This window comes from Zonotrichia albicollis, chromosome 2 (assembly GCF_047830755.1).
Source record: "Zonotrichia albicollis isolate bZonAlb1 chromosome 2, bZonAlb1.hap1, whole genome shotgun sequence".
Lineage (NCBI taxonomy): Eukaryota > Metazoa > Chordata > Aves > Passeriformes > Passerellidae > Zonotrichia > Zonotrichia albicollis.
The window spans coordinates 41,145,039-41,170,917 of record NC_133820.1 but is presented as its reverse complement, the minus strand read 5'-3'; the positions used below and the strand labels follow the sequence as shown (position 1 = coordinate 41,170,917).

Sequence of the window (25,879 nt, the reverse complement as noted above, 5' to 3'; positions counted from 1 at the left end):
CAAAGCAAGGAGCAGACCTGTACCAAAGTATCAAAATATGCTATTGGAAAGAAGTAATACACCCATTTCTGTGGCTGGTCCTGTAACATGCTCTGCTCCCTTTTTCCTCACGGATGGCTGTGTAGGTGCGTGGCAAGATGAGCAGCATTGATCTTGAGATTGAGTCACTGTCTGTAATGTTGGATGACATGGAGAAGAATGACCCCTTCAAATCCCGGGTGAGCTGTCCAGAGTGTTGCAGGTAGAAGAGGAGGTGCCTGGTTTGTTGAACAGAGGTAGTGAGAAAGGTGCTTCTGAAGATTAAAATATGTGGTTAAACCATAGCACGAAGGTGTTGGTGAAGGACTGGAAAATGTGGATCTTGCAACTTGTCAGTATTGCTAAACACGTCAGTGTGGAAACCCCTCGTGTTCTGGGTCTGGGATAGCTGCTGGCTGATTCACTGCTGTAGATGGCATATTTTCTGTTCCACCTTGCTGATACCTGCCTGTTTTCTCTCTGCTGCTTCTCTTTACAGATAACTCCAGGATCTGCAGGTTCTCTGGAGAAACCATTGGCCCCAAAAGCCCCTGTGGAAATACCATCTGCACCCAAAGATGCTCCTCCTTCCTTTCCTTCCAAATTCACACCAAAGCCAAGTGGAAGCTCACCTTTCAAGCCCCCTGGGGTGGATTTGAACCCCACCCCAGCCCCATGGGCAGCCCCACAGCAACGCAAGGAGCCCCAAGCACCAGTCCCTCCACCCCCTTCTCTCCCTTCTGCTCAGCCTACCCCTAAATTCACCCCATCTCCTGTTGCTGGCTCTCCTAAGTCTGTGTCCAGATCAGGTGACAATGTTCCAATGGCTCCTTCAAATTCTACGAGATACCCTACCTCCCTTCAGACTCAGTTCACAGCCCCTTCATCTTCAGGCCCCTCCTCTCGACCACAGCCCCCCAATTTCACCTATGCCCAGCAGAGGGAAAAACCCCAAGTGCAGGAGAAGCCGCGCCCAACAGAACCGCCTGCTGCTGCAAGAGACACGGTGAGGGAAGGAGCCCTGGGACTGGTGTCTTTGGGCAGGCACACTGGGAGTGAAACTGGGAGGATGAGGGTGGATCTGCCCAGGCTGTGGGAGGCTGTTACCCCTCTGAAGGAGAGATGTAACTATGGAGGTTGTAGTGCAGAGCGGTAGGACATGTGAAGGTGGGAAGAATCACGCACAGTGGATGGCAGATTGTTCCTAGAGATGAACAGAGAGGACCTATAAAGGCTAGGGAAATAGGTTAGTTAGGGACAAGGTGGGAGGGAGTCTGTCTTTTGGGATTTAATGTTTCCTCTTCCTGCAGCATAGACCCATAGGTTCCAGTGCAGACCCACCTAGGGGGAATTCCTGTCTGACAATGAAGGAGGTAGAAGAGCTGGAGAAGTTGACCCAGAGACTAATGAAGGATATGGAGCATCCACCCCCAGCAGAGGCTGCGACTTCTGGTGTGTGCTTTGAATGGACAGCAGTAGGATCAAGACTGCGATGGGTTTTTATATCTCCTGATCCCTTTCCTCTTCCATTGACAGAGCTCTGTGGCTTCTGCCGGAAGCCCCTGTCACGAACCCAGCCAGCTGTGAGGGCCCTGGACCGCCTCTTCCACGTGGAATGCTTCACCTGCTTCAAATGTGAGAAGCAGCTGCAGGGGCAGCAGTTCTACAATGTGGATGAGAAGCCCTTCTGCGAGGACTGCTATGCTGTGAGTCACTGGGGTGAAAGCTGCTGGAGGGAACTGAGCTCGCTGTGGTTGTTCTCTCTTGATTTCCCTTCCTCCTTCCATCTTTGCTTTCTGTGGTGTAGCCTCACAGGGATGGATTCATATGTCTTACTTGTTTTCTTTGGGCTCAGAGCACCTTGGAGAAGTGCAGTGTCTGCAAGCAGACCATCACAGACCGGATGCTGAAGGCCACTGGTAACTCATACCATCCCCAGTGCTTCACCTGCGTGATGTGCCATACCCCCCTGGAGGGGACCTCTTTCATTGTGGACCAGTCCAACCAGCCTCACTGTGTGGATGACTACCACAGGTATGGAGAGAGCACGTGCATGTGGTGTGTGAGAGAGGGCAGATTCCCTCCCACCTGCTTCTCTTTGCTGCAGCGTGGGGGTGGGTTGCCCATGTCATCTGTCAGACATGAGGTTAAAAATGAGTCGACAAAGTGTGAAGATGTCTTTCCGCCTAAACATTTATTATTCCTCTGCTGCTAATGCCACTGAACAGCACTGAGAATCCTCCCTTGAATGTCACCATGGTGGTCATGGTCTCCTCCATGGTTCTGTGTTGCAGGAAGTATGCTCCACGCTGCTCAGTCTGTAGTGAACCTATTATGCCAGAGCCTGGAAAGGATGAGACGGTGCGTGTTGTTGCACTGGAGAAAAATTTCCACATGAAATGTTACAAGTGTGAGGTAAGCCTGGTGGCCCCATTCCTCCCATGTTTCCTGTGCCCATCACCAGCAACTGGACACCTTTGTTGTCTAGGCTGACCCAACACTGAAGTAGTTTTGAAGGAATCTGGAATGTTTTTGAAGCATGTTCAGAAAAAGATTAGACATTCACAGGAATGAATACAGGGACTGTGCAGGGTTGTTGCATTCCCTAACACTCCAATACATCGGCTGTTTTATAGGAGGGGAACTTGATGGAATTGCTCTCCCCTCTAAACAGCATCTTCCATTAGCACCACCAGGGACAGAGCAGTGGGCTGTGAGCAATCCTGACCCTGTAGGGGCATGTCTTATGTCCTTGAATGCCTTCACCCTGTTCTTGGCTGTCACTGAGCTTCCTCCTCTTTTCCTGTTTAGGACTGTGGGAAGCCCTTGTCCATTGAGGCAGATGAGAATGGGTGCTTTCCTCTGGACGGGCACGTGCTGTGTATCAAGTGTCACACCGTCCGCGCAAAAACCGCGCGCTGAGGAGCTCGGAGGGGGCATTCCCTCGAGACCCCCGCACTCAGTGCTCCTCCCCTGCCTGCAATCGTCCTACCCCTCTGCCTGACAAGGCAGACTGCTACCAATGGAGACTATGCCAGCACAGTTTTTCACTCATGTAGGATTCACTGCTCCACTCTGCACACCCACCAAGAAAGGACCTCTTCTGCCACTGCTTCCTGGCCACAGCATATTCCAGGCTGGGGGCTGTCATCAAGGTGAGTGCACAATCGCTGTTCCCTCAAGACTCTGGAGGAGAAAGATCAGCCCTCCACCACCGCCTGGTGGAAGAAGCAAGAAGGGCCTGGTGGCAGGTGCTGGGAAGGGCTGAGAGCATTCTTCAGTTCCATGGAGCCGAGAACGATGATTTGACTTGAGAAGGTGGAAGCCTGCATCTGGGCACCACTTCTGTCTTTTATTTTATATCTTGTGACACCTCATTATCAGGATGTTTTCCTCTGCCTGCTCCCTCACCTGGGTTAGAGTGTGGAGGCATAAAGTAGTGGGAATCTGTTACTGTTGCTGGAAAAAGCTAACCTGCTATAGCTTTTCTGTCTCTGATGGATTTTACTGGTTAACTGTCTTGTCTTCTTTTCCCTTAGCCAGATTAAACTGGCAGTGTTTGAAATACTACTCTGTTTCTGAGTTTGGAAGCTTTTTAAAAAAAAATCTTCTTCCCCTTCCCAAAACGAATTGTTTCTCAGTGTGGTTTCTGGACAGCCAGGCTGGGAACCAGAGTAGCAAAGCAGTCCAAAGAATGCATGTTTACAAATAGAGACCGTCAGAAGGACGGGCAGCACATGGTGAGGAGGCGTCTCAGTGCGTGGATGAGGATTCAGCAGACTGAGGAATGTCTCCTGTTCCAGTAGGGTTTCTTTCACTGCTGTCAGTGAAAGCCGCAGTGTAATTTGTAATTGCAATGTACTGTCTGGCTCTGAGCGTTACTGCACCGAGCCCCATTTCCTGAACTAGAAACTGTCTCAAACTGAACAAACATTTTGAATAACAGCACTGTCCAACCACTGTTTGCATTCAATAAAATGTGTGGGTTTTTTCCATTAACCTGTGTCTGCTGTGTTTGTTCAGCCACCCATGGGAGTTGCTGACTTTGGCAGTAGAACTGCCATTGCACAGTTTTTTTATACGTTGCCAAATGTATATAAGGCTATTCCACCCTGCCTCCAGAGAGCAGGAGTCTGAACATGGCCTTTCTCTCTCCACCTCTCGGTCTCCTTTCCAGACTTCTATTTTCTGTACCTGAAGAGTAGCTCTCATTTAAAACCGTGCAAGACTGCAGTTCAGTACAGCAATATTGTAGTCTGCTTTACATATCACTCAGAGGTGGGTATTCCAGTGAGATGGAAGTGGATTGTAATAAAAGTGCAGTTTGTTTGCTTTGTCCCTAACTATTGACTCTCAGAAAGTGTTTGTGCTTGATGTTTATTGTTCTAAGCATGGTATTGTGATGGTCACTGCAGGTGAAACTTCTCTTTGTGGTAAGCACCAATGTTTCTACACTTCAGAGACCTGAAACCTACTCTTGATATCTTGCCAGTTTGGGGAAGATCTTTAATGACTCCTTGTAAATTGATCCAGTAAATGTCTTGATGTTTTCTATAGAATGAGTAGAGAATAAATAATCCATTTTTTTTCTTACTGTAGTTGTTGCTAGTTTGTAGGCATTGTTGTGAGAGGCTGTTTCTACACCATGTTATCAAAGGCTTGTGCCCACAAACACCAAGGAGTGCAGGGAAGAACAATGCTGGGATAGAGAAGCAGTAATTCTGCTCCTCCCAGAACTATCAGAGGACCATAGCCTTGGTGTCTGGGTAGGAGACCTATCCAGTGGAGTCAATAGGATGGGATTACCTTGTGGGTTAAAGGGAAGTTTCCCCTCTGATTGATCTCCCCCCTACACATTCCATGCCAAAGGCAGGAAACAGGAGTGATAAAGGATGGGAAGTGCCACGGGGAAAAACTGACAGGAAGAAGGCACAGGAGGAGGTGGCTGCACGTACACAGTACACTTGTCTGGCCATGCCCTGTGTGTCATCACTGCAATCTGTCCTGCATTCATAGTAGCGTTTTTGTTGTTTTCCTCTGTATGGGATCTGTTCAGTGCAAAGGGATCTGAATGCCAGCAACTGGACAGGCCTGAGTGTATGTATTTTGTGGGGGTGTGTATGTCCTTGTGTTACTGCCAGCAAAATCAAGTCAGAGTAGCTAGTGTGTAAGGTAAGAGATTTGAGAGCTGGGATGTGGTCTGGCTAAATGCTGTGAAGACGTGTGGGAGTGAGCTGCTCAATCTCTTGGGAGCCACTCATGGGTTTGGAGACCAGCTGAAAGAGAATTTGCATCTGAGCGTGAGGACACTGGGAGACCAGGGAGTCCTGGAGCCAGCTGCTGGGTAGAGCCAATGCCTAAGGCTAATTCCTGGAGGGCTCCAGGGTGTGTGTGTGTGTGCATGTCTGCATGGGCTGCAGGCCTTGAGGATTTGCTTATCCTGGTGCCAGCAACTGAGGAGAGCGGCTCAGGTTCCAGGGCTTGGAGCCAGCTGCAGGATGGCTGGTCTTGGGCACTAGAGGGATCCATTGTGTGCTTGTATGTGTTTCCCTCTAACAGGTTCATCCTGATCAGCCAGAGCTGGGAAGAGGATTAGGCTGTTTGTGCTGTGCTTGCATGTCTGCTGTGCTCTCTGCCTCCGGCCAGTCATGCACGGTGTGTGCGTTTATAGACGTGCACCCATTATAGACTTGGGGATTTTCTGTGCATGAGTGCCTATTGGGAATACATGCTCAGGCTTGCTACTGGCTGTACCCTGAGGACATGGAACTGAACAGCCTTTTCACTACCAGGCCAGCTGATTCAGCAGCTCCTAACACTTGAAGTTGGAAGGGACCTCCCTGCCTAGAGCAGGGTCAACCACAGCAGGTTGCTTTTTAATACCTTAAAGGACGAGATCTGGATAATCTGTTCCAGTGTTAACAACTCTCACAGTAAGTTTTTCTCACCTTCAAAAAGTATGTACTGCATTTTGGTGTGTTCTCACAGCTGCTTCTTTCACTGGATACTACTGAGGAATGTCTGGCTCCTCTTTTACTCCCATCAGGTATTTATACACAATGATAAAAGCCACCCAAACATTCTTCTCTTGAGGCTGAACAGCTTCCAGCTCTCTCAACCTCTCCCTGTTTGTCAGATGCTCTAATCCCTTCAAAAGCACAGTAGCTTTTCACTGGACTAGTTCCATTAAGTTTATATCCTTTTTTGTACTGGGAACTCCAAAATTGGACACATCACTTCAGGTGTCTGACCAATGCTTAAATAAAGAGGAATAATTGCCTCCTTCCAGTTACTGGTGATGCATTAGTTGAAATGCAGCCCAGGTACTGTTGTCTTGTTTTGCTAAAGGGCTCAGGTGCAACTTGCTGTTCACAATGACCAGCAAGTCCTTTCTTCCAAAATTGCCTTCCAGTCCCCAACTTGTACTGGCACCTGTGACTATTTTTCCCCAGTTGTGAGGCTCTGCCTTTCCCTTGGCTCAACTTACTGAATCACCTCTCTTCTCATTTCTCCCCTGTGTTAAGGTGCCTCTGTGTGGTAGCACAGGTACCTGATGGATCAACCACTCCCACTTCCCTATCACCTGCAGTGACAAGCCAAAGTTTACATGTGCGTGACACAAGCTCATAATCTTGTGTCAGCCTCATCAGGGCTTATCTGCTAGCCTGGGTATCTGCCAGGTAGCAACTTTACTGGCTACCTGTACTTTATGTTAAAGACATCTATTGTTAAGACTGATACTAAAAACTAGAGCTGAATAAAGACTGGTACTAAAAACTACTAAAAACTCAGAGCTTTGCTTTTCAGCTCTCCCTCTTGCTATAGTTACAGTGACTTGAGTAGCCATGGTCTGTGTTGAATGGAAACCAGCTTTCTTGCACCAGGTTGCAGTTCTTTGGATCTCTGCTTCCTAGCCCTCCTGTCATCTATGGTTAAGCAAGGCCTTCCCAGAAGCAGCACTGTTAATTTATAGCCTTAAGAATTTAGAGCATTATACAGTTATGGAAACTGTTATCTCTAGCAAGTCACATTGCTGAATGTGTAGCACTCACCTTCACCAACCTAGACTTGAAAAATAAATCTTGAGGTAGCTACTCTTCCTGAGTGGGAGAAAGAAAAATTCTCAGTGATGTTCCTGAGACTTTCTCCTGGACAGTCTAGTCTGCAGGAGAAAGAAGTACTACTCATAGGTATTTCATCAAGCACAGCAGTAGTTGCTAATATTTATGATTTAGGAATAATCACAGGATCTGTAAAACAATGGATCAGAAAGATATGCCTAGCCTGCAAATGGGTTGAAAAACAAATCTGAAGTGATCAGCTACAAAGGTATCCTTTAATCCTAATGCAATTGCACTTCCATGTTACATCTGCAGTTAAATGGACAAAGACCATTGGCTCAAACAACTAAACATGTATGTAAGGACCCTGCTGGGACTCATGATATGTATGCTAAAGGTCTCAATCACATTTGAAATAAGCCAAAGAATTCCAACACACCCTGCTCTGCCACAGGTTTATTTACAAAATATTATTTACAGACTATAACTGTCTTGAGATCTGATAAATAATAACATTTCCTCCACAGAGAAGGAGTAAGACAGACCACCTACACATTTTTCTGTTACAAATACCCTATTCCAGCCAAACAAGACTAGTGTCTCTTTTAAAAAGGGGCAGAGAAAAATGGATATGTATAGGGTTTTCTGTCCACGGCATAAGAAAAGGTATTAAGCAGATTGGAGAGATGTAAATCTCCCCACTGAAGTATGCATGTGCAAAACAGCAACATGCTGAGGTGATGTGATCACACAATTTACAGCGGGGTGTGCTTCTACTCCCAGATTCTCCTCCAAAGAAAAAAGTACACCACAGGATGGTGTTCAGGCAAGAACAGCTGCATTAAAAAATATATGCCTTACCAGCAGCCTTGTGAAGACTGAATAGTTTGCTCCTGATGCAAAATAAGAAAGACAGAAAGGTGCTGAAGTGAGAAGGAATGTATGCCAAGGAGCGCATGAGCCCTGTCTCTACCTGTCTGTATTCTTGTGCCTGCTCCCTGAATGTCCCAGTCTATCTTGAGCCCCCATCTCCAATCTCAAAACATTATCCACCACCCTCCACCCACTTTGTATTGCACGTGATGTACTGAGGGTCTGAAATTCAAGTACGAGGACTACAGGGCCTACTTAGTCCTGCACAAAGTGGACTGCAGAAAACAGAATATTTTCTAAGACCAGTGCTCTGAAACGTACTGATGGCTGCTGTAGAGCTAAAGCAAGGGGGAACAGAAATGAGAGCAGGTGGTGTTGCCTCACGAGCTTTTTCAGTTCTGGTTGTTTTGCTTTGCTTGTCCAGTCACTCATTTGGAAGCAATTGCCATAGGAATGATTCCAAGTGATATCTGGTAAGGATGGGCATTTTTCAAGCTTAAGAATGCAACGACTGATCACTCCTTAAAGCCTTGGATGCTGCACAAGATCCTCTTCTGGTGGCCTGGAAGTGACACTCCCATCTGTTTCAAGTCCCTGAAGGAAATAGGAAAAGAAAGGAAAAAATGAATTGCTATTCTTGTTCCTTAGGGACAAGAGTGTGGTAAGGGCAGAAACAGTTACCAAGCATTAGTTCAGACAGCTTCCTTTTCCTCAGTGCACCTACATTTTCTCTAGAGGGAAGAAACTTCTAGATATTCCTGCCCTCCCCTGACTATCTCTGCCCACCCAGTCAACTGACCTCTTCTACCTTGCGGCTAGGCCTGTGCTCCCAGTAAATCAGGACTTGTGATTACATCAGTTTTGTGATAGGGGCCATGTCTCAACCATTCAGCAGGTCTGTGCCTGCTCATTTGTTTCATGTAACTGCCCTGGTTGGAGTTGGCTGAGCATCCCTGACAAAATAACACAGCTGTGTTCTGAGTCCTGAGGAGCCCAGAAAAGACCTGCTGTATGACACAACAGTGCCTGGCTGATGGAGTGAGGGGGATATCACTAGGCTATATGGAGTTTGTGGCAAGGAAGTTAACCTACAAAGTCCTGTGAGAGTGGGGAGACAGTCAAGTTAGAGATCTGTTTGTGTCTCACATGAGTTCAGAGCAGCTGAAGACCCCTGAAGAGCCTCAAGCATGGACATGGATAATTGGGGAATTTGTCTCACAGTTTGTGCTGCTCCCAGTTCTGGGTTGATTCTTCCCTTTTAGGTCAAGAAGCCAGTCCACTTCCATTTAACTGCATGGAGAAGGAAGGAAAGAAGCCTTCCAAGTAAATATGAGTGCCTGTTGAGATCGCACAGGGATGAGCACAGCACCTTGTAGCCAGCCTGAGGTGCTCTGTGGGAGCCTGGCATGCACTTACTCAGCAGTGAGCTCCAGAATGGACTCCATGGTGTCCAGGCCGGCAGTGCGGAAGTTGGAGATGTAGCGCTTCATGCGGATGGATTCCAGCCACTCGGGGATGGACCGGTAGGGGATCCCATCAGATCCACTGCAGCTGGGGAGACGGAGCGTTATCCTAGGGACACAGAAACCCTTCGTTAGCCAGGCAACCACCTGAAATGGACAGCACTAAGAGACAGCAACCAAAGGGGGAGCAAGCACCCCCCACCAGGGCTGAGCCAGCTAATCTGCTCTCTGCACAGTGAGGCTCTGCCTTCTGTCACCAGGAGACAGAGATGACCACTATCTGCTGCACACAGAGCACTCAAGGTGCATCTTTCCAGTCTGCATGGCCCTCACTTCCTCTCCTCCTGCTGGGGACAGGGAGATGAAGCGTCCCAGTTAACCCCTCCTCCTCTGGTGACAGTTTGCTTACCTGGGATCAAAGTCTGCAACAGGCCGGAGGAGCTGGGGACTTGAGATGAAATGTTGCAGCTGTGCCCGGATTTCCTGAAAATGAGGCCGCCTCATCCGATCGTGTGACCAGCAACTCTTCATGAGTTCGTAGAGGATAGATGGGCAATCCACAGGCGGGGGGAGCCGGTACCCATCCTCTAAGCTTTTCATCACCTGCACAGAGGACACAGAGAAATCTGGCCAAGAGCTGAGAGTGCAGAAGAGGAGCCAGAGACCTCTGGGAGCAGCCATTCCCCACTTCACAATGTGCAGCCAGGGAGGGGTTGGTGTAGATTACACACGTATGACACAGGGTTTGGGCAGCACGGCACAGGATCAAAACACTTAAGGGATGCCAAAAATTTAAGTGGCATATGCATGTGTTTTCAGTTCTTTACTAGTTTAGCTCCCATTTGCCACTCCAGACATGTTCATGAGAAGTGAGGAAAAGTGAGGACCAAATGATCCTGGCACAGTGAGAGAAGGGGAACCAGGCTCTGAGGAATAATTTTAACAGCATGTGCTGAGCCTAGAATAAGACCAGATATAATGCACCAGAGCCAGAAGAAGAACAAAACAAAAACAATAGAAAGTATCCCCAGATCCAAATGCCATGGCTGATTTAAACCCTCTTTAATTTAGCTTCTTGCTGTTGTTGACGCCTCAGTACTTATTGCCCTTGACTTGGTTGCACTGATTTTAAGCAGGGAGGGAAACACAGTAGTTATGTGTTCAAAAGAAAGTCAAGACTGCAGGCTGAGGTAGACCTACAAGAGTTTTTCCCACATGCCTCATTTATCTTTTAAATCAGCTCTTGAACTCAATATCTGTTACCTCTTGATTGGTCATGTGCCCATATGGCTTGTCACCAAATGACAGCACCTCCCACATGACGATTCCAAAGCTCCAGACATCACTGGCTGAGGTGAAAATGCGATGAGCAATGGCCTCTGGGGCTGTCCATCGGATAGGAATCTTACCACCCTGTGAAACAGCAGAAACATAGTGTATCCAGCATATATCATTGTGTTGTATTTCTCCAGTGTTTTCATGCAAGGACCTTACAAAGCGGTTCAGAGATTGAGCCCACTTCATTTGAAGTGACATGTAACCACCCAGGGAAATTTCTCAAAAGGACAGAAATATTCTTGGAAAGTATATGAGTTTAAGCCCTCTGTTCAGTTGAATGCTACACAAAACCTCTGCTGTGGGAGTAAGAGCCTGACACCAGTCACAGCCCTGCTTTGAAGGACATCATGCATTAGAATTACTGGAACTTTCAGTGAAAGAGACATGGAAATGACTCTAGTCCAAAACTCTGATCACAGTGAGGCTATCTTCAAAGCTAGATTTAGTTACTGAGCCAAAGAGATCAGACCTCTTATTTTGCTTCTCATTTTAACACCACAATCCCTCTAAATTTCTTAGCAAACAAAATCAACCTGGACTCCAGAGACAAAAGCACCACCTTCTGAACCATCCACACCATGACTTGCAATTTTATGACAGATTTTCCTCAGAGCCTACAGTTAATTTACAAGGCTGAAAGACTGGGTTTGCATTACCTTGGTTTCATAGGTTCCCTCTGCATCATTCTCCAAAATTCGGGAGAGACCGAAGTCAGACACCTTACACTGGAGACTGCGTGTTACCAGGATGTTGCGAGCAGCCAGATCCCGGTGCACGTAATTGTGTTCTGAAAGGTAGGTCATGCCAGAGGCTATTCCCTGCAGCATGCTCACAAGCTGCACAGGGCTAAATTTTTCCTCATTCTCCTGCATGGAAGAAGAAGAAGTGAGAGAAGTGACATCGATCTGCTTGGTTTCTAGTCTCCGACCTTATCAACGTACAAAAGTGGGCAGTGGTGAACAAGCAAAAAGAAAATGCTGCAGCCCAAAGGCCCCAACAGGTTCTCACTAAGAGATTGGTGATGGTCTCCAGTCATCATTAAGCAGTTGCATTTCAATTACCAAGGATGCCACTCTTGTCACTGAACAAACTGGATGGCATTAAGCTTCTGCTGCTGACAGTGGAAATGTCAGTAAGCAGAAAGTAAGTGGATGTCTGGATCTTCTAGTTTTATTTTAGGGCCCTAAATCCAGGTCAAGTGCAAGTCCTGGCAGTACACAAGCCTATTAGAGATTGGACTTTCTCACCCGGAGGAAGGTATCCAGTGCTCCATTTTCCATATATTCAGTGATGATCATCATCGGCCTCCCTTGAGGAAGACAAGAGGGTTTCAGCCTTTCTAGAGAATTTCTTCTAATTCTTCTAATTTCTTCTAATTTCTTCTAATTCTCTTACTCATGACTTTCAATGCTACCCATATTCCCCTACACAGGGAACAATGTCCAACCCCAGCTAACACCCCGACTCCATTGCCACAGCTGTCTGCCCTTCTCCTTATACATCTTCCAGTGATCTTGTACTCCTCCTTGTATTGCACATATGACCCTGCAGCATCCCTCCCTATCCAGACTTCTCATCTACTCACTGGCCCTGAAAGACCTCTCCTAACACTGCCGCAGGACTCTGTTGGAAATCCATACCTCTCCTCCTTTCCTCGTTCTCTGACATGACAATGCCTGTCTTCTCCCAGAACACCCTCTCTGACAGCAAATTCTCTAAGGCCTGAGAAATGTGCCAGTTTCCGCTCTCATCCCAGGACTCTGTTCCACACACTCTTACTTACTTTTGGTGACAACTCCCTCCAGGCGCACAATGTTCGGGTGATTGAACTGCCCCATAATTGTCGCCTCACGCAGAAAGTTCCACCACTGTGAGTCTGAGTATGTTGACTTCAGAGTCTTGATGGCAACCACAATACGTTCTTTCCCTGGGAGTCGCAGGGACCCACGATAGACCTCCCCAAACTCCCCTGAAGACAACCAGAGGTAAAATGTCACAGATGAACTCAAAGATAGGCAGCAAAACAACAGTGTGGGGAAACTGAAAGACAGGGAGAGCAGTAACTCACCCTCTCCAATCACATTCTCCATAGTGACGCAAGAGACATCCAGTTCCTTCGTGAATTCCAGCACGCCTCTGCTGGGGTCATCATATGGTTGCAGGTCTACATAGGGTTTCAACCAGACCTTCTCTGTGGTAAAGGAAAACAAACAAGCAAATTAATCTGTGACCTCTTTGGACAACCTTTTTAAAGCACAACTACAAAGGCAGAAGTGAATCCATGGGCTTCTGACAATGGCAGTAAAAAAATTTACCAAACCAAGGCTGAAGATTAGAACTGTTGTAGGAAGAGGCACATTACATCAGAAAAGCCATGCCAGTGTCTGGTTTCAAGCTAAAGTTTCTTTTCATTCCTTGCAACACATTCTAGGCTTTCCCCTGGTTTTTTTACCCCTTTGAACCTCACCTCTCTCAAAGCCCGAAGTACTGTATTCCGGCCGTGCGTGTCTCCGACGAGCCCTCCTGGAACATCAAAAAGAGTTGTGAAAATAAAATGGTCAGCAGATAGCAAAGGGAAAAGCGAGACTTCCAAGGTGTCTGCCCTAGCTGATTAGGAGCAGAGTTCAGGGTAGCACAGAGCAAAGTGGGACCAGACACTGCAGCTACTTGGAACAGTACAGCTGGCAATAAAACGTGATGCTTCATTAAGAAATAGAGCTTTGTTTTCATGGAGGGAGTTTTATGCTGAGTTACAGATAAATTTCTGATTATTTCATGTTTTCTGTACACTTTCAGTAGCATATCTGATCTTCTTAAAACCAAGCAAGAGCAGCCTTATGGACATTGAGGAGGAAAGTAGAATTCTGTATATGGATAAAGGACCCCAACAGTAATGATATATGGAAAATGGTTTGAAATTACTGGATACATGGATTATCACTCAACTGGTCAGCAGCTATAGAAATGATTGTACCATAACAATGTTTTTATTCCTCTGTCATGATAACAATATGATACTGCTGGATTATAACAAAACTGAGAAATCACAACATACTCCTCTGTTCCCAACAGCAAACATTATCTTACAATATCAGTCCCTCCAATCCTGCTAATCTAAATTATTTATTGAGACCCTTTCCATCTTGCTGCAGCATGCTGGTGTTTTTCTTCTCTAACCAACCTCTACCTATACAATATCCTGTGAGAAATCCAGGCCTCCCTTTCTCAAGCTCCCATAGCTCAGCTATTCCTACATCTGTACCTTTTTCAATATCAAAATTCAATACTTACTTTCGCCGAAACATGAGAAATCCCACAATTAGACCAATAAATAGGAGAACTCCAAAGATAATAGAGACTATGACTCCACCAGACAGAGCTCCAGTGTCTGCAGAAAAGAAAGAGAGAGGCCATATCACTTAAAAGACCACTATGTATTAGTCTGGAACATACCACCCAGCTTCTACCAGCTAATGGCATGAGGCAAGTTACAGCCCCTTGTCTTCCAGGCAGCAGAGCCACCAGATGGGAGTCCTATCACACACTGTTATTCATGTGCATGGAGCACCTTCTAGTGGTTATATGGTTGACTCTTATCTACAATCTTGGTCTTCCAGTTGAGTGATTTATCCGTATATCTGATTTCTTACTTAAATTCCTTGACACTTTCAAAAGTGAAGAACAGATGTTCCTTCCCCATCCCCACTCCTCTCCAACAATCCTTTCAGATCAGGCCCTTCTTCCAGCTCAGTAGCTGATTTAAACTATGGCAAAGCAAAGACATGATTTTCCCCAACAGTCTAAAGTGACTCTCTTCTTGTTTATGAAATTAATTATATGCTCCCCTCCCATCAATATCTGGTGCTGGTTCCTTGCCTAACTACCCTAACAAAAGCCCCTCACTGCTTAGGACTCCTGAAACAAGTACTAACTTAAAAACTTGCAGTCTATCATATTCCTATGTTCTCAAAACTGAGCATCAGGTGGTTTCATTCTGTGATTGGATAGCTTTGGGAGAGTTCACATAACACAGGCTGTCTCCTTCCATTTAGGTTCTCAAGCTAAAGCTAAGCATTTCCACAAAGTACATTTGAATTCATCAGAGAAAATGCTATATTACCTCTGCTGGTCTTTTTAAAACTTATTTCTCATAATTAAAAAAAAAAAAAAAAAAAAAAACAACCAAAATTAAGAACTTAAAATGCATTAATGGAGAAGCAATGAGAATCTACATATTTTTAACATTTTCCCAAAAGAGATTTAGGAAAACATCCAGAAGAAAGAAAATCCTCAAATAATTTTTAAATAAATTAGAAAATTTTAAAGCAAGGAACAAATGATACACACACCTGTGTGGGGAAGCATTTCCTAATATCTAGTCAAATGGCCAGCATCCATAAAGCCTAATTAACATCAGTTATTCTTCCTCTGACTCATCCCACTAAAATTACTAAAAATCATCAGCTTACTTAGGCAGAAATCAAGAGACAGAGCTAATGTCCTTGTTTTGTCAAAATCAAAAAGCTAAGATTTGGAAGGTGAAATAGTATCCTTATTAATAAAATGGAGAAGCATTTAGATGCACAGAACTTCTGCAGGAATTTAAGGCATCTAAATCATCAAATTCAGATTTAAATACAAAATTGCCACTTCTTGCAAATCCTGCTACATTAATATTCCTAGACTATAATAGCTAAAAAATGCTCCTAGTATCATTAAACAAGAACTCTCATCAAATGGAACCTTGCTGGCACTTCTTTTTAATCCCTTTCATATTCGAAATACCTTTGTCTTGACATGATAAGGTGATCAATTTTCATTTGAAATAAAGCATAATATTGATGAAAGTATTTTCTAACTTATTCTGTCTTAATCAAAACAATTTTGCATGATAATTTACATCTTTTTCACAGGGCCTGTGTAGTATATTATTTAATTGGTTAAACATCATTTTTGTTATCATCATTTGTAACTGTGACTTCATGAAGATTTTACCAGAAGCCCCTGGTGCCAAAAAGGGTCCAACCTTGACATTCCAGTAATGATATCCCAACTCCTTATCAGCTTTTACACTGTTAATTTAACTATTTAGTTACATTAAGGTATGCCTTCGCTTTCTTCCTTGTGTCCTTATTTTATTACAATAAAATTAGTCTTTCAAAGGCAGTGCTTCAATACATGTATTTCTAAAGCTATCCATAGGGTCAGTAGGAGTCTGTGGAATGAAGAGAGAGCAAATTCCATTACAGAAAACTTTAGATTAGAGGGAAGCTTCTGGGTGACCCAGGGAAAGAGGAGATTGGGTTTCAGGCCTATATAAGATGTTCTTTGACACAGGAGAAAGGCCTTCTTGTGGCACAGACAGCTTGGCCTTCTACACATTGTACTTACGTGAAGAAATTTTTTCAGTGGCACATGCCATCTCTTTGAGCAAAACTACATTCAGGAGCTGGACTACATACAGTGGAACTGAAAGCTGGAAAAAATAGTGCTGAGGTCCTCTGAGTTCTCATTCTCACTAGTAACTGGCACACAAAAGGAGGCATATGGTAATTATTTGACCAGCACTCAAACTTAGAAACATTAGCCAAAATTAAAATGTCTCAAAAACTAAATGAAGGTCTGGTTAAAAACTGTGCCAGTACAACACAATAAACTGAGACTGATCAGGTCTAAAGGGGAAAGTGCAAGCAAATTTTGTAAGATGACAAGGAAACAACAAAAATATCTTTTGTCTTCACAAAGCAACAGGCAAGGAACTCAGGAGAGTGGCGTCTTGCCTTACAGCCTGCAGAACACAAAAAGAGATCCATGTCCCATGAGAACACATCATCTGATGGGGAAGTGAGTTTCTCCCAGATGAGATATCAGTGCTTGCCCTTTACCTGGTGGAAGGGTGCGAAATTCCTGCTCTGGGGAGTAGGGTCCAGGCCCCAGGGGTGTGATGGATCTCACACGGAGCAGGTAGGCTGTGTCTGGCTGCAGGTCTCGTAGAGTGACATTCGGCTCAAGAAGGTGCTTCACTGTGTAACGTGCCTCCTCCCCCTGCAGGAACCAAACAGGATCAAGTAACAAATGCATGCTGAACAAGAGGACACTTCCAGCCCTTTGGATGAAAGGGGGATGAGCAAATCAGGCAGGCCTTACCTTCTCAAAGAACATGACCTCATACTCCACTGAGGTCCGGCTGCGTTGCCGTGGGGCAAGCCAAGAAACCGAAAGACTGCTGTCATCTCTCTGTGTCAGAATAAACTGGGATACTGTCACTGGAGCTGCAGTGGGAGAGAATAGAGAACATGAGGGGGAAATACAAACAAAATGCAAACTATGTCCTCTCTCTACCAGAAGCTCTGGTCATACCATTCAACTGGAACTGAGTCTCATTGCCACTGTCATTTTTCTCTTGTGCAGTGGAAGGGAATTGTAATTAATTGCGTTCTGTGAATAGTGTGCTTCTGCCCAAACAGTGGAAGCATAACTGTGTTTGGCCCTCAAAATAAAATTCACCTTCCAAGAAATTACATTCATTCCAGGACTGCACTGAAAGTGTCCAATTTGAAATAAAAAATGTTAGGATTTTATGCCCCTACAGCAGCAGTAGCACAGCTCTCCTATGTAATGATTTATGAATGCAGCTGTATTGCATAAGGGTAAGGTGAAACTCAATGCTCAAAATCTCTCAGCTGACTGCAAATGCATGCTGTTCATGAATAAAAAGATAATTCTCAAGAGCCTGCAAGGACTGAGGAGTTAATCCTGGTTGTCTCCTTGTCCTTCATCATCATCAGGAAGTGATGAGGCAAGTCAAAAGTAGCTCTGCTTTTCTAGCTCAGAGTTGTGCTGCCCCCGCATAGCATCAGGAAGAAAAGTCATATTTTGTTACTAAATTAGAATCCAGGGAATGCACCAAGGGCTGTTGAGCGCTGTGATGTCACCTTTCTATAATCACATTTCATGGTGCTCTGGAAAGTATTTACAGGACAGCCAAACTAGCCAGATTGAAGCTAACCTACACAAATGTGTTAAGATTTAACATCCTCACCCCTCCATGCTTTCAAAACCTTTTATTTTCCAGTTACACCAGGGTTTCTCTTGTGTTTGGTGTTTTGCAATATCTGAGTCACAGGAAATATTTCATGACACAGCCCTCATTCTTCCTGTCACACAGGTAATAATACTTAGGCTGTGTGATAGGGAGGGCTTCATCCTCCTCATCTCTGTTAAGTTCTGGTGGATTCATAGCTCTTGATGGATAACCATTACTGCTACATTGATTTGTGAGGAATATGACTACAGGACTTTACATGTCAGAGGCAGAGGTACTTTAGAACCCTTATCATATCATACCATACCAACACATGTGTCAGGCAGAAGGAAAAGATGGAGAAAGCTTAAATGTTCACAGAGATTCCTCTTCCTTTTCATGATGAGCAGGAAGAAATTCTCTCTGCTTCTGCTAACCTGCATGTCCAACTGAGACCCAGACAGCTGGGGCAGTTCTCTGTGGAGCAGGTCCCATTCCTGAGACACCATTATGGGCTTCCACAGTGAATGTGTAATTGGTGTAAGCTTCTAGGCCATCCACATCCACTGCAGGTTTCGTGAGACCAGAGGCACTGGGGGAGAACACCACGGCAGCCTCACAGGGCTCACAGGACAGGAAATGGCAGCGCTGGCAGAAGACTGTGTAAGTCAGGTCCTTCCTCCCGCCGTGGTCACTGGGCGGCTGCCACCACAGGCTCAGCTGGGTGCCAAGCAGGGAGAAGCTGACATTGCGGGGAGCCGAGGGTGGGCCTACAGGGAGCACAGAAGAAAGTGTTAGATCCAGCTGCTGGTGCCCAAAGTTCTGCGACAGCTTCCCATCTGCAGATGCATTTCAAATGGAGCCCTCTCTCTGGCCCAGCCTCTCCCTCTCTGATCTCTCATCCCCATTTTCCAACCTTTTGTTTTCTCCCCCGTATCACTGTTCATGGAGCCACAGAATGGTTTGGGTTGGATGAGGCCTTAAAGATCTTCTAGTTCCAACCCTCCCACCTTGGGCAGGGACACCTTTCACTAGAGCAGGCTCCTCCAAGCCCCATCCAACTTGGCCTTGAACACTTCCAGGGACAGGGCACCCACAACCTGTTCCAGGGTCTCATCACCTGCTTCATAAAAAATTTCTTTCATGTGTCTCATCTAAATCCACCCTCTTGCAGTTTAAAACCATTGTCCTTAGTGCTGTCTCCAGGCCTTAGTATAAAAACCCTTTCTTCATCTTTCTTGCAGGCCCCACTAAGTATTGAAAGGCCACAAGAGTATCTCCCCAAAGCTTTCTCTTCTCAGGCTGAATAACCCAAACTCTCTCAACTTTTCCTCATTAGAGAGGTGTTCCATCCCTACAATCATTTTTAGGGCCCTTCTCTGGACGTGATCCAATAGGTCCCAGTCTCTCTTGGCTTTCTGGGCTGCAAGTTCATGCTACCAGCTCATGCCCAATTTTTCACCCAGCAGTACCCTCAAGTTCCTCTCTGTGGTGATGCCCTCAGTAAGTTTACCCCCCACGCTGTCTGGATATTGTTCTTTCTTTCTGTGTGCAACTCACGGGTACAAGCAATGTTCTGGCCCTCTGAAGGTGCTCGGTAGAAGCCTGCATTGCAGGGGCAAGATGTAGCCCCTGACTCGTTGGACAAGCTGTTGGGGGGACACTTTAGGCAGCGTTTAGCATCCAGGGAGTGGCGGTAGAACCCTCGCTGGCAGGCTGTGGAAGGACAAACATAAGCCAGCATAACATAACCAATAAACTCAGATCAACAAAAAATCTTCTTGAACACTCCTTTATATGCCTCCATTTTTTTAGTTCAAAGAAATATTTAGGTTGGAAGGAGCACCTGGACAACTAGATCAATCGTCTCAGAGCAGACAGAGAGAAGATGCAATTCAAGGTAGCATCAGTGTTATGACAGGACTTGCAGACTGAAGAAGGAGGATCTAATCCTCAAAGAGGCTGCATGAATACAGAATCCAGTCAACCTCAGAATCTTCCTCCAATGTAAACCCAGACTGGTCCTCACCTTGTCCTTCAAGCTTTCCACACCACAAATAAGAACCATAAAGAGTAGCTACAAATCCTTGCACTTCTCACAGTCTTCTGCTTGCTGACTCCATAGAGAGAGCCAGTAGGCTTTTTGGCAGAAGCATCTTTGCTGATTTCAAGTATTGTACCAGAGCATCATCTGGCAGGGCCCTGGGGAATACCTAGGAAGCTGTCAGTTCACCTCACAGCATTGAGTGGAACTGGCTATGGAGCCAACACAGACTGCAAGAGAATAGGTGTCACTGTTTTCAACTTCCAGTCCTACAAAAAGGAGCAGCCACACTCTCTCAGTGTAACATCTGACCACCTGTTTTTGCTGTGTTACTATTAGTTCAATGCACAGAAGCACTGGTCAGCTTACCAGCTGTCTCAAGGTCAATGCTTCACTCCTACAGTTGTGTAGCAGGGAGGACCAAATCAGTGACAGAGCTCAAGGCAACCTGTGAATTTAATGGTTTGCCAGACTGTGCTAAATTAATCAAAAATTCTAGCAGCTAAAGAAACAACCAACCTATTTCTAATCAGATGGTAGAGCAATGCATACACTAATTTTCTGCCAGAGCTACCACTTTGCATTTAACGTGCGCATTGAGGGAATGACCCTTTTTATATTGCACTATAAAAGCAACAATATCCTGTGCAATCCTCAGGAGACCCCAATGGAGAAAACCATCTGTTTAGCAGCTTCACACAAATGGCTTGCTGTGGTGGAGCATAGTATAGGAAAGGATTCTTTATCCAGAAGACAAAAAAAAACCAACCCAGCCATTCCTACTATGTGACAAAGAAGAACATCTGAGGGACCTTGAAAACTTTCCACTAACATAGGCCAAACAAGACAACTCATCATTAGTCTGCAGAAGGGATGCTTGAAGAGCCCAGAAAAAAAGAAATAATCACAAGAAGGAGAAACCAGCACCTTCTGATTCCATGAAATGACAGAACCACTCAGGAAAATCTATCATTCTGAGATACAATCATGCAACTATGCGTTTAATGATAGCAAAGGCCATTGCAAATTATTACAAGGCTCAAGTATTGATTGCCACAGCCCAAAGAGATTCCATTTATACTCCAGATCAAATCATCTCTTTGAGAAAAATGCAGTAAAAGTTTGATCTTTGATCTTTGATCTTCAGGCTGCTCACAACTGAGAGTACTTCTACATGCAGGACTGAAGATGAAAGTTTTGAGGCCTCCTGCCACTTTGCTCCAGCATAAGATTTGAGAGTTCCTGACATTGGATCAGTTTGGGCCAGGAGAGCTTTGACATGAAAAACAAAGGAAGCACATGGCCACATTTTTGTATAACACAGAGGTTCTGATGTTGCCTGTATAATACTACCTGCCACAGATATGACACAACATACATACACTCTTATCAGGCTGAGACCGTCTGCAAGTAAATGACAGAAATTTGGGGTTGGGAACCTTTGCAAGAATCATGGAATCAATTAGGCTGGAAAAGATTCCTGAGATCATCGAGCCCAAGCTGTGACTGAACACTACCATGTCAACTAGACCATAGCACCAAGTGCCATGCTCAGTCTTTTCTTAACTACAGGGATGGTGACTCCACCACCTCCATGGGCAGCCCATTCCAATGTCTAATCACCCCTCCTGTGAAGTTATTCCTCCTGATGTCCAACCTAAACCAGCTAAGACTATGTCCTCTTGTCCTGTCACTACTTGCCTGGGAGGAGACTGATCCCCGCCTGGCTACACCCTCCTTCCAGGTGTTTGTAGAGAGGGATAAGGTGTCCCCTGAGCCTCCATGCTCAATGCCCCCATCTCCTCCAGCCGCTCCTCATAAGACTTTTGCTCCAGAACAAGTAACTCTGACCCCAGGAGCGCCTCTATTCCTCCAGCTCTGAGCGCCACTCCAGCCCACCGGCCACACCTGCTGTGCCGAGCCCTCCAAGCAGGAGATGCCTTGCAGGGAGCCCACAGCCCGGCAGAGAGGCCGCAGGGCGGCAGCGGCACGGGGTGCTCGGCACGAAGGGACACGTTCAGGAGGCGAGGGCAGCAGCGGGGACACCGGGGTGCTCGGCACGAAGGGACACGTTCAGGAGGCGAGGGCAGCAGCAGCGACACGAGCTGGCGGCGGCGGCCGGCAGGGGGCGGGAGCGGCCCGCGGAGCCCGGCCCGGCCCCGCCCCGGGGCGGCGCGGAGCGGCCCCGGCCCGGCCCGGCGCTGGGGCCGGCGGTGCGGAGGGGCCTGCCGGTGTTCCCGGCTCCCCCCGCTGGCCCCGGGGGTGCGGAGGTGGAGGGGCGGCTGCCCGCGGCCGGCCCGGGGGCGCGAGAGGCAGGCGCACAGCCAGCAGCCTCGGCCCCCGCCCAGCCTCGCTGGCCTCCGGTTTGCCCGGGCCTTGGGCACCCGCTCCGGGCGGCACGATGGGAAAAACGAGTCTGGGAAAGGGCCTGCTCACCAAGCACCAGAGGGCAGAGAGGATGGCTGGGGCGCTTCCTTCATTCCTTATTCCTGCAGGTGCCCCCCGTGAGCTGCCAGCCAGGCCGGGAAGGCTGCGGGCACCAGAGCGGGGCTGGCCGGGAGCTCGGCTCACCTGCCGCCCTGCAGAGCCCAGCAAGGAGCCAGAGCACAGGCCGGGGCACAGCAAATTACACAGTTGAGGAAGTTAATCATGAGCTCTGCGTTTATGGGCAGCAAAGTCTGAATGCTCTGGAGCAGGCACAGCTTTTCTGGGACTCTGAGGTGGCTGAGCCATTCTGCACCCAGCAGAGCACTATACAGCAGGGAATTCACTAAGAGATTGAGGGAACTAGGTAAGGACCTGATCCTCTGGCTGTCTGTTGTCTCCTGTCCTGTAACAGAGGTCAGGTTCTTTTCCCTGTTAAAAGGCAAAGGTGCAGCTTTCCCTTTTTTTTTTTGCCCCCTGCTCCAGACAAAACTCAGAATCAAAATGACGTTGCCAGGTCTTCCATCCTGTCACACTTTACTTGTCTGAAGAAGTCCTCCTCTGTTCTGAGGACAAAGTAAAATCTGTGATTTCAGTCTTTATCCTGAGCTGGATTACTCCCAGTCCATTGCACAGTCTGGTCTTTTCTGCTGAGGGAGCAGATCCTAAGATATCCCCCCCCGCATTCACCTTCTCCCCTGATGCTGCAATAAGACACTATTCTGGTTGTGAAGTACCTCTCCCTACTCCTGCTAAGTTCTCCCCTCTTCCCTTCCTCTCCTGGGAGACCTCCCCAGTCCCTACTAATCCTGCAAAACATACTTCTGGCTGCAGCTGTACTTGGGCGGAGTGGGATGAAAGCACAGATGTAGAATGAACCTGTGCTGCGATAGCAGTCGAGGCTTGTCCAGACATGACAGCTTCCCTGCCCCTTCCCAGAGGAGTGCTCTCAGGAGGGCGGGGAGAGCTCTGTAGCACCTAAGTGGAAAAACTGGCTGGGCTGTGCGAAGAGAGGGGATTGCTGGAGGAGGCAAGGATCTTGTGCTTCAACCTTCTCCAGATCCCCAAGCAAAACGAGCAGCAAGCAGTAGGGGTTCATAGACACCAGCTCCCTGTAGCAGAGCAAAGCAGAGACACGGGGCACCTGTGGAATCTGAGAGCACTGTGTGGATCCCTATGGCCTTAGCCTTGTGCCACACAGCTTTGGCAACAAGAGCAGAGATCTGCTGTCTTTAACCTGTCTCCCTGCAGTAATACATATCCCCCAAAACAATACACGTGTCAAACTAAGTTGCCTTAAGAAGCTGAATCTTGTCCCCTCTGCAGCCAAGTGAGAGCCCTGCACTTCTTTTTCCAACAACCTTTGCTTGCTGTGACTCCAGCACCCTGGTGACTCTTTTGCTTGCTAATTGCGCTTCTTCAGAAGAGCAGGCACCACGCTATTATGCAATATGCTTTACATGGTTTCCCATGGCAGAAGAGCCATCCCAGTCCAAGAAGAACGAGGGACAGAGGAGAAACCTGTCCCCTCTGCCTCTCAGCTTTCTAGTCACAGGACAAATACCCTTCTCTGTGTGTCTGACCCGTCTGCCCTAAGAGAACAAGGCTGCTGTTCAAGGGTTGAGAACCAGTTGTTGAGTGAGTCAGTGTCAATCACACAGTTACTCGCAGAAACTAGCTCCAGAGCTGAAAGGTCCTGGATGAAGGCCAAGAGGGAGTGGAGAGGTGTGTGCAGGTCTTACACCTGACACATAAGGAGAAAAATCCCAACTGAAAAAGCCAAGGAGAAGGAAAGATATGATACAGAGGGTAGGCAAGAGAGAGGTAGACCACACTAACTCTCCTGATCCCACTTTCTGCTTACAGATACTCTGATCTCTAGCTCTCTGGAACCTCTCCCATGGCCTACAGCTAGTGTCTGCATACTCACCTACGCAGCTCCCATCGACTTCCTCAAACCCCACAGCACAAAGGCATCGGCCCACTGGTACCAGCCACTCCCCGTCAGTGCTGCAGTGCATCCTGGGGGGAGAGCCCACTTCTTCAGCCGCGTCCTCCACGCAGACCCCAGGCACTTCTGTCAGCCCCTCTGACCCTGCCAGTGTCTCTGGGAAGCGGGCCAGGCCCCGCACTGCCTCCGGGCAAATCTTGTAATACACTCGGACAGACACCATGGCTACACAAGCCCCAGAGTTCTGGAAAGCCAGGTAGAAGCCTCGGCGAGAGAGCTTCCCAATGGGGCACACTTCTGTGTTCAGCTGCATGGCCCCCGACTCGATGTCTCTGCTTGTGAAACTCCGATCTGCTGCCACAGTGTTGAGCTATGTGAAAAAGAAAAAGACAACAGCTTTACCATCTGAACAGGCCACGGCAGCTGAGATACCCGTTCCTCTCAGGCCTTTTTTATACTAAGGCCTTTTAGAGGCTGTGTAGTCAACTACTTTAATTCCACTGCACTGCATGCTTTCTTTGCACTTGAAAGATGTGTTAAAAATGGGGTAGGCATATTTTCCTGCCTCTGTACTTTCCATCCACCATCTCCTTCAACTGCTTTGTAGTCATTCACTGGTCTTCTACAGTACCCTGTGTTCGGAGTCTCTGACTTCAGAGGTCTTCAGGAACTGCCCCTTTTCTGTCATAATATTCTTTGTTTGCAAATTGCATGCAGTAAATCCACAACACCACTCAAGAGCTGTGCTTTGAAACCAACCAGGGAATTACAGCCACGTGTTTTTAGGCTGTAGTTGCTGCTGTTCAGTTAATCTACTGTAAGGTGCTCCTTGTGCAGCACTCAACATATTTCAGCACTGTAGGTACTTGGGTGAAAAATGCTCCCATGCTTTTGCATTCCCACTGCGTCTGCAAACAAAGGGTAAGAGTGAATGAGTGAGTGAGAGTATTTTCCATGCTTGAGCAAGTGGGAAAGGCCTCTGTGACACCCTGTGACATGGAAGAGCTGGACTGCAGGTGGGGTGGCCTTTCTTCTTGGTGGGAGAGCCTGATAACTGATCCTCTCCTCCGCAGGCCCCTTCCCATTGTACAACACCACCCACTCCTTGTAGTTGGATTGGAGATGAAAGGCTCTGTAGAGCAGCTGCATTTGGCAGGGATCATAAGGCATGTTTAGGAGTTGTGGAGGTATTGCACAAATTCATGTTGTAGGCTGCAGGGGAGGCAGAGGAGCACTGGGGAGGGAGGGGAATCAGTTACCAGAGTTCTGCTCTGCCTGTGGTAGCCTTTTCTACTCTTTGTTTCCATCACATCCCATTTAAACTGCAAAGGAAAGGGCAGTCAAATAATTCAGGTCTTTGGCTTCTATTAGAACAGAATTGGTTTAGAGAATTTCCTCTGAAAAAAAAAAAAACCCAGAGGTTCTCTATTCTGCAATTCTAATGTTTCCATGACAAGAGAGCACAACATTGAGGAAAACAGCAGGTAAAATACAGCAGTGCTAAATAACTTCACACCTGGGAGAACTTCACTGTAGCAAGCCATCACCTCCAGTGATGAAACAAAACCCTATACCTCATGGCAATCAGAGTAAATAATCAGGACCACTGAGACCTGAACTGGGTTCTGTTCTCTGCTTGGTCTAATCTTGTTTTATTTCCTAAAGCAAGAAAAATGCCTTTGG

General features: G+C 46.9%; 2 protein-coding genes across 11 annotated transcripts in view; one reads left to right on the top strand and one right to left on the bottom strand.

The window, feature by feature from the left end:
• ZYX (zyxin) overlaps positions 1-4,017 on the top strand; it is a 29,175-nt gene extending 25,158 nt beyond the window's left edge. For 9 of the 10 annotated variants that reach the window (XM_074534890.1, XM_074534893.1, XM_074534889.1 and 6 more), the window contains exons 4-10: positions 126-218; positions 518-1,024; positions 1,329-1,470; positions 1,555-1,724; positions 1,874-2,052; positions 2,313-2,433; positions 2,830-4,017. In XM_074534890.1, coding sequence (XP_074390991.1) covers positions 126-218; positions 518-1,024; positions 1,329-1,470; positions 1,555-1,724; positions 1,874-2,052; positions 2,313-2,433; positions 2,830-2,940 — 1,323 coding nt within the window. In that variant the 3' untranslated portion in view covers positions 2,941-4,017. The remainder of the gene's footprint in view (positions 1-125; positions 219-517; positions 1,025-1,328; positions 1,471-1,554; positions 1,725-1,873; positions 2,053-2,312; positions 2,434-2,829) is intronic. The other variant, XM_074534887.1, reaches the window with a different exon arrangement.
• A 3,439-nt stretch (positions 4,018-7,456) lies between these two features.
• EPHA1 (EPH receptor A1) overlaps positions 7,457-25,879 on the bottom strand; it is a 34,275-nt gene continuing 15,852 nt past the window's right edge. The window contains exons 4-18 of the mRNA XM_005494977.4: positions 24,176-24,566; positions 19,338-19,493; positions 18,215-18,547; positions 16,901-17,025; positions 16,639-16,798; positions 14,045-14,141; positions 13,221-13,276; positions 12,822-12,944; positions 12,537-12,722; positions 12,001-12,062; positions 11,410-11,619; positions 10,679-10,828; positions 9,825-10,018; positions 9,369-9,524; positions 7,457-8,546 (exon numbers count right to left, since the gene is read on the bottom strand). Coding sequence (XP_005495034.2) covers positions 8,468-8,546; positions 9,369-9,524; positions 9,825-10,018; positions 10,679-10,828; positions 11,410-11,619; positions 12,001-12,062; positions 12,537-12,722; positions 12,822-12,944; positions 13,221-13,276; positions 14,045-14,141; positions 16,639-16,798; positions 16,901-17,025; positions 18,215-18,547; positions 19,338-19,493; positions 24,176-24,566 — 2,478 coding nt within the window. The 3' untranslated portion in view covers positions 7,457-8,467. The remainder of the gene's footprint in view (positions 8,547-9,368; positions 9,525-9,824; positions 10,019-10,678; positions 10,829-11,409; positions 11,620-12,000; positions 12,063-12,536; positions 12,723-12,821; positions 12,945-13,220; positions 13,277-14,044; positions 14,142-16,638; positions 16,799-16,900; positions 17,026-18,214; positions 18,548-19,337; positions 19,494-24,175; positions 24,567-25,879) is intronic.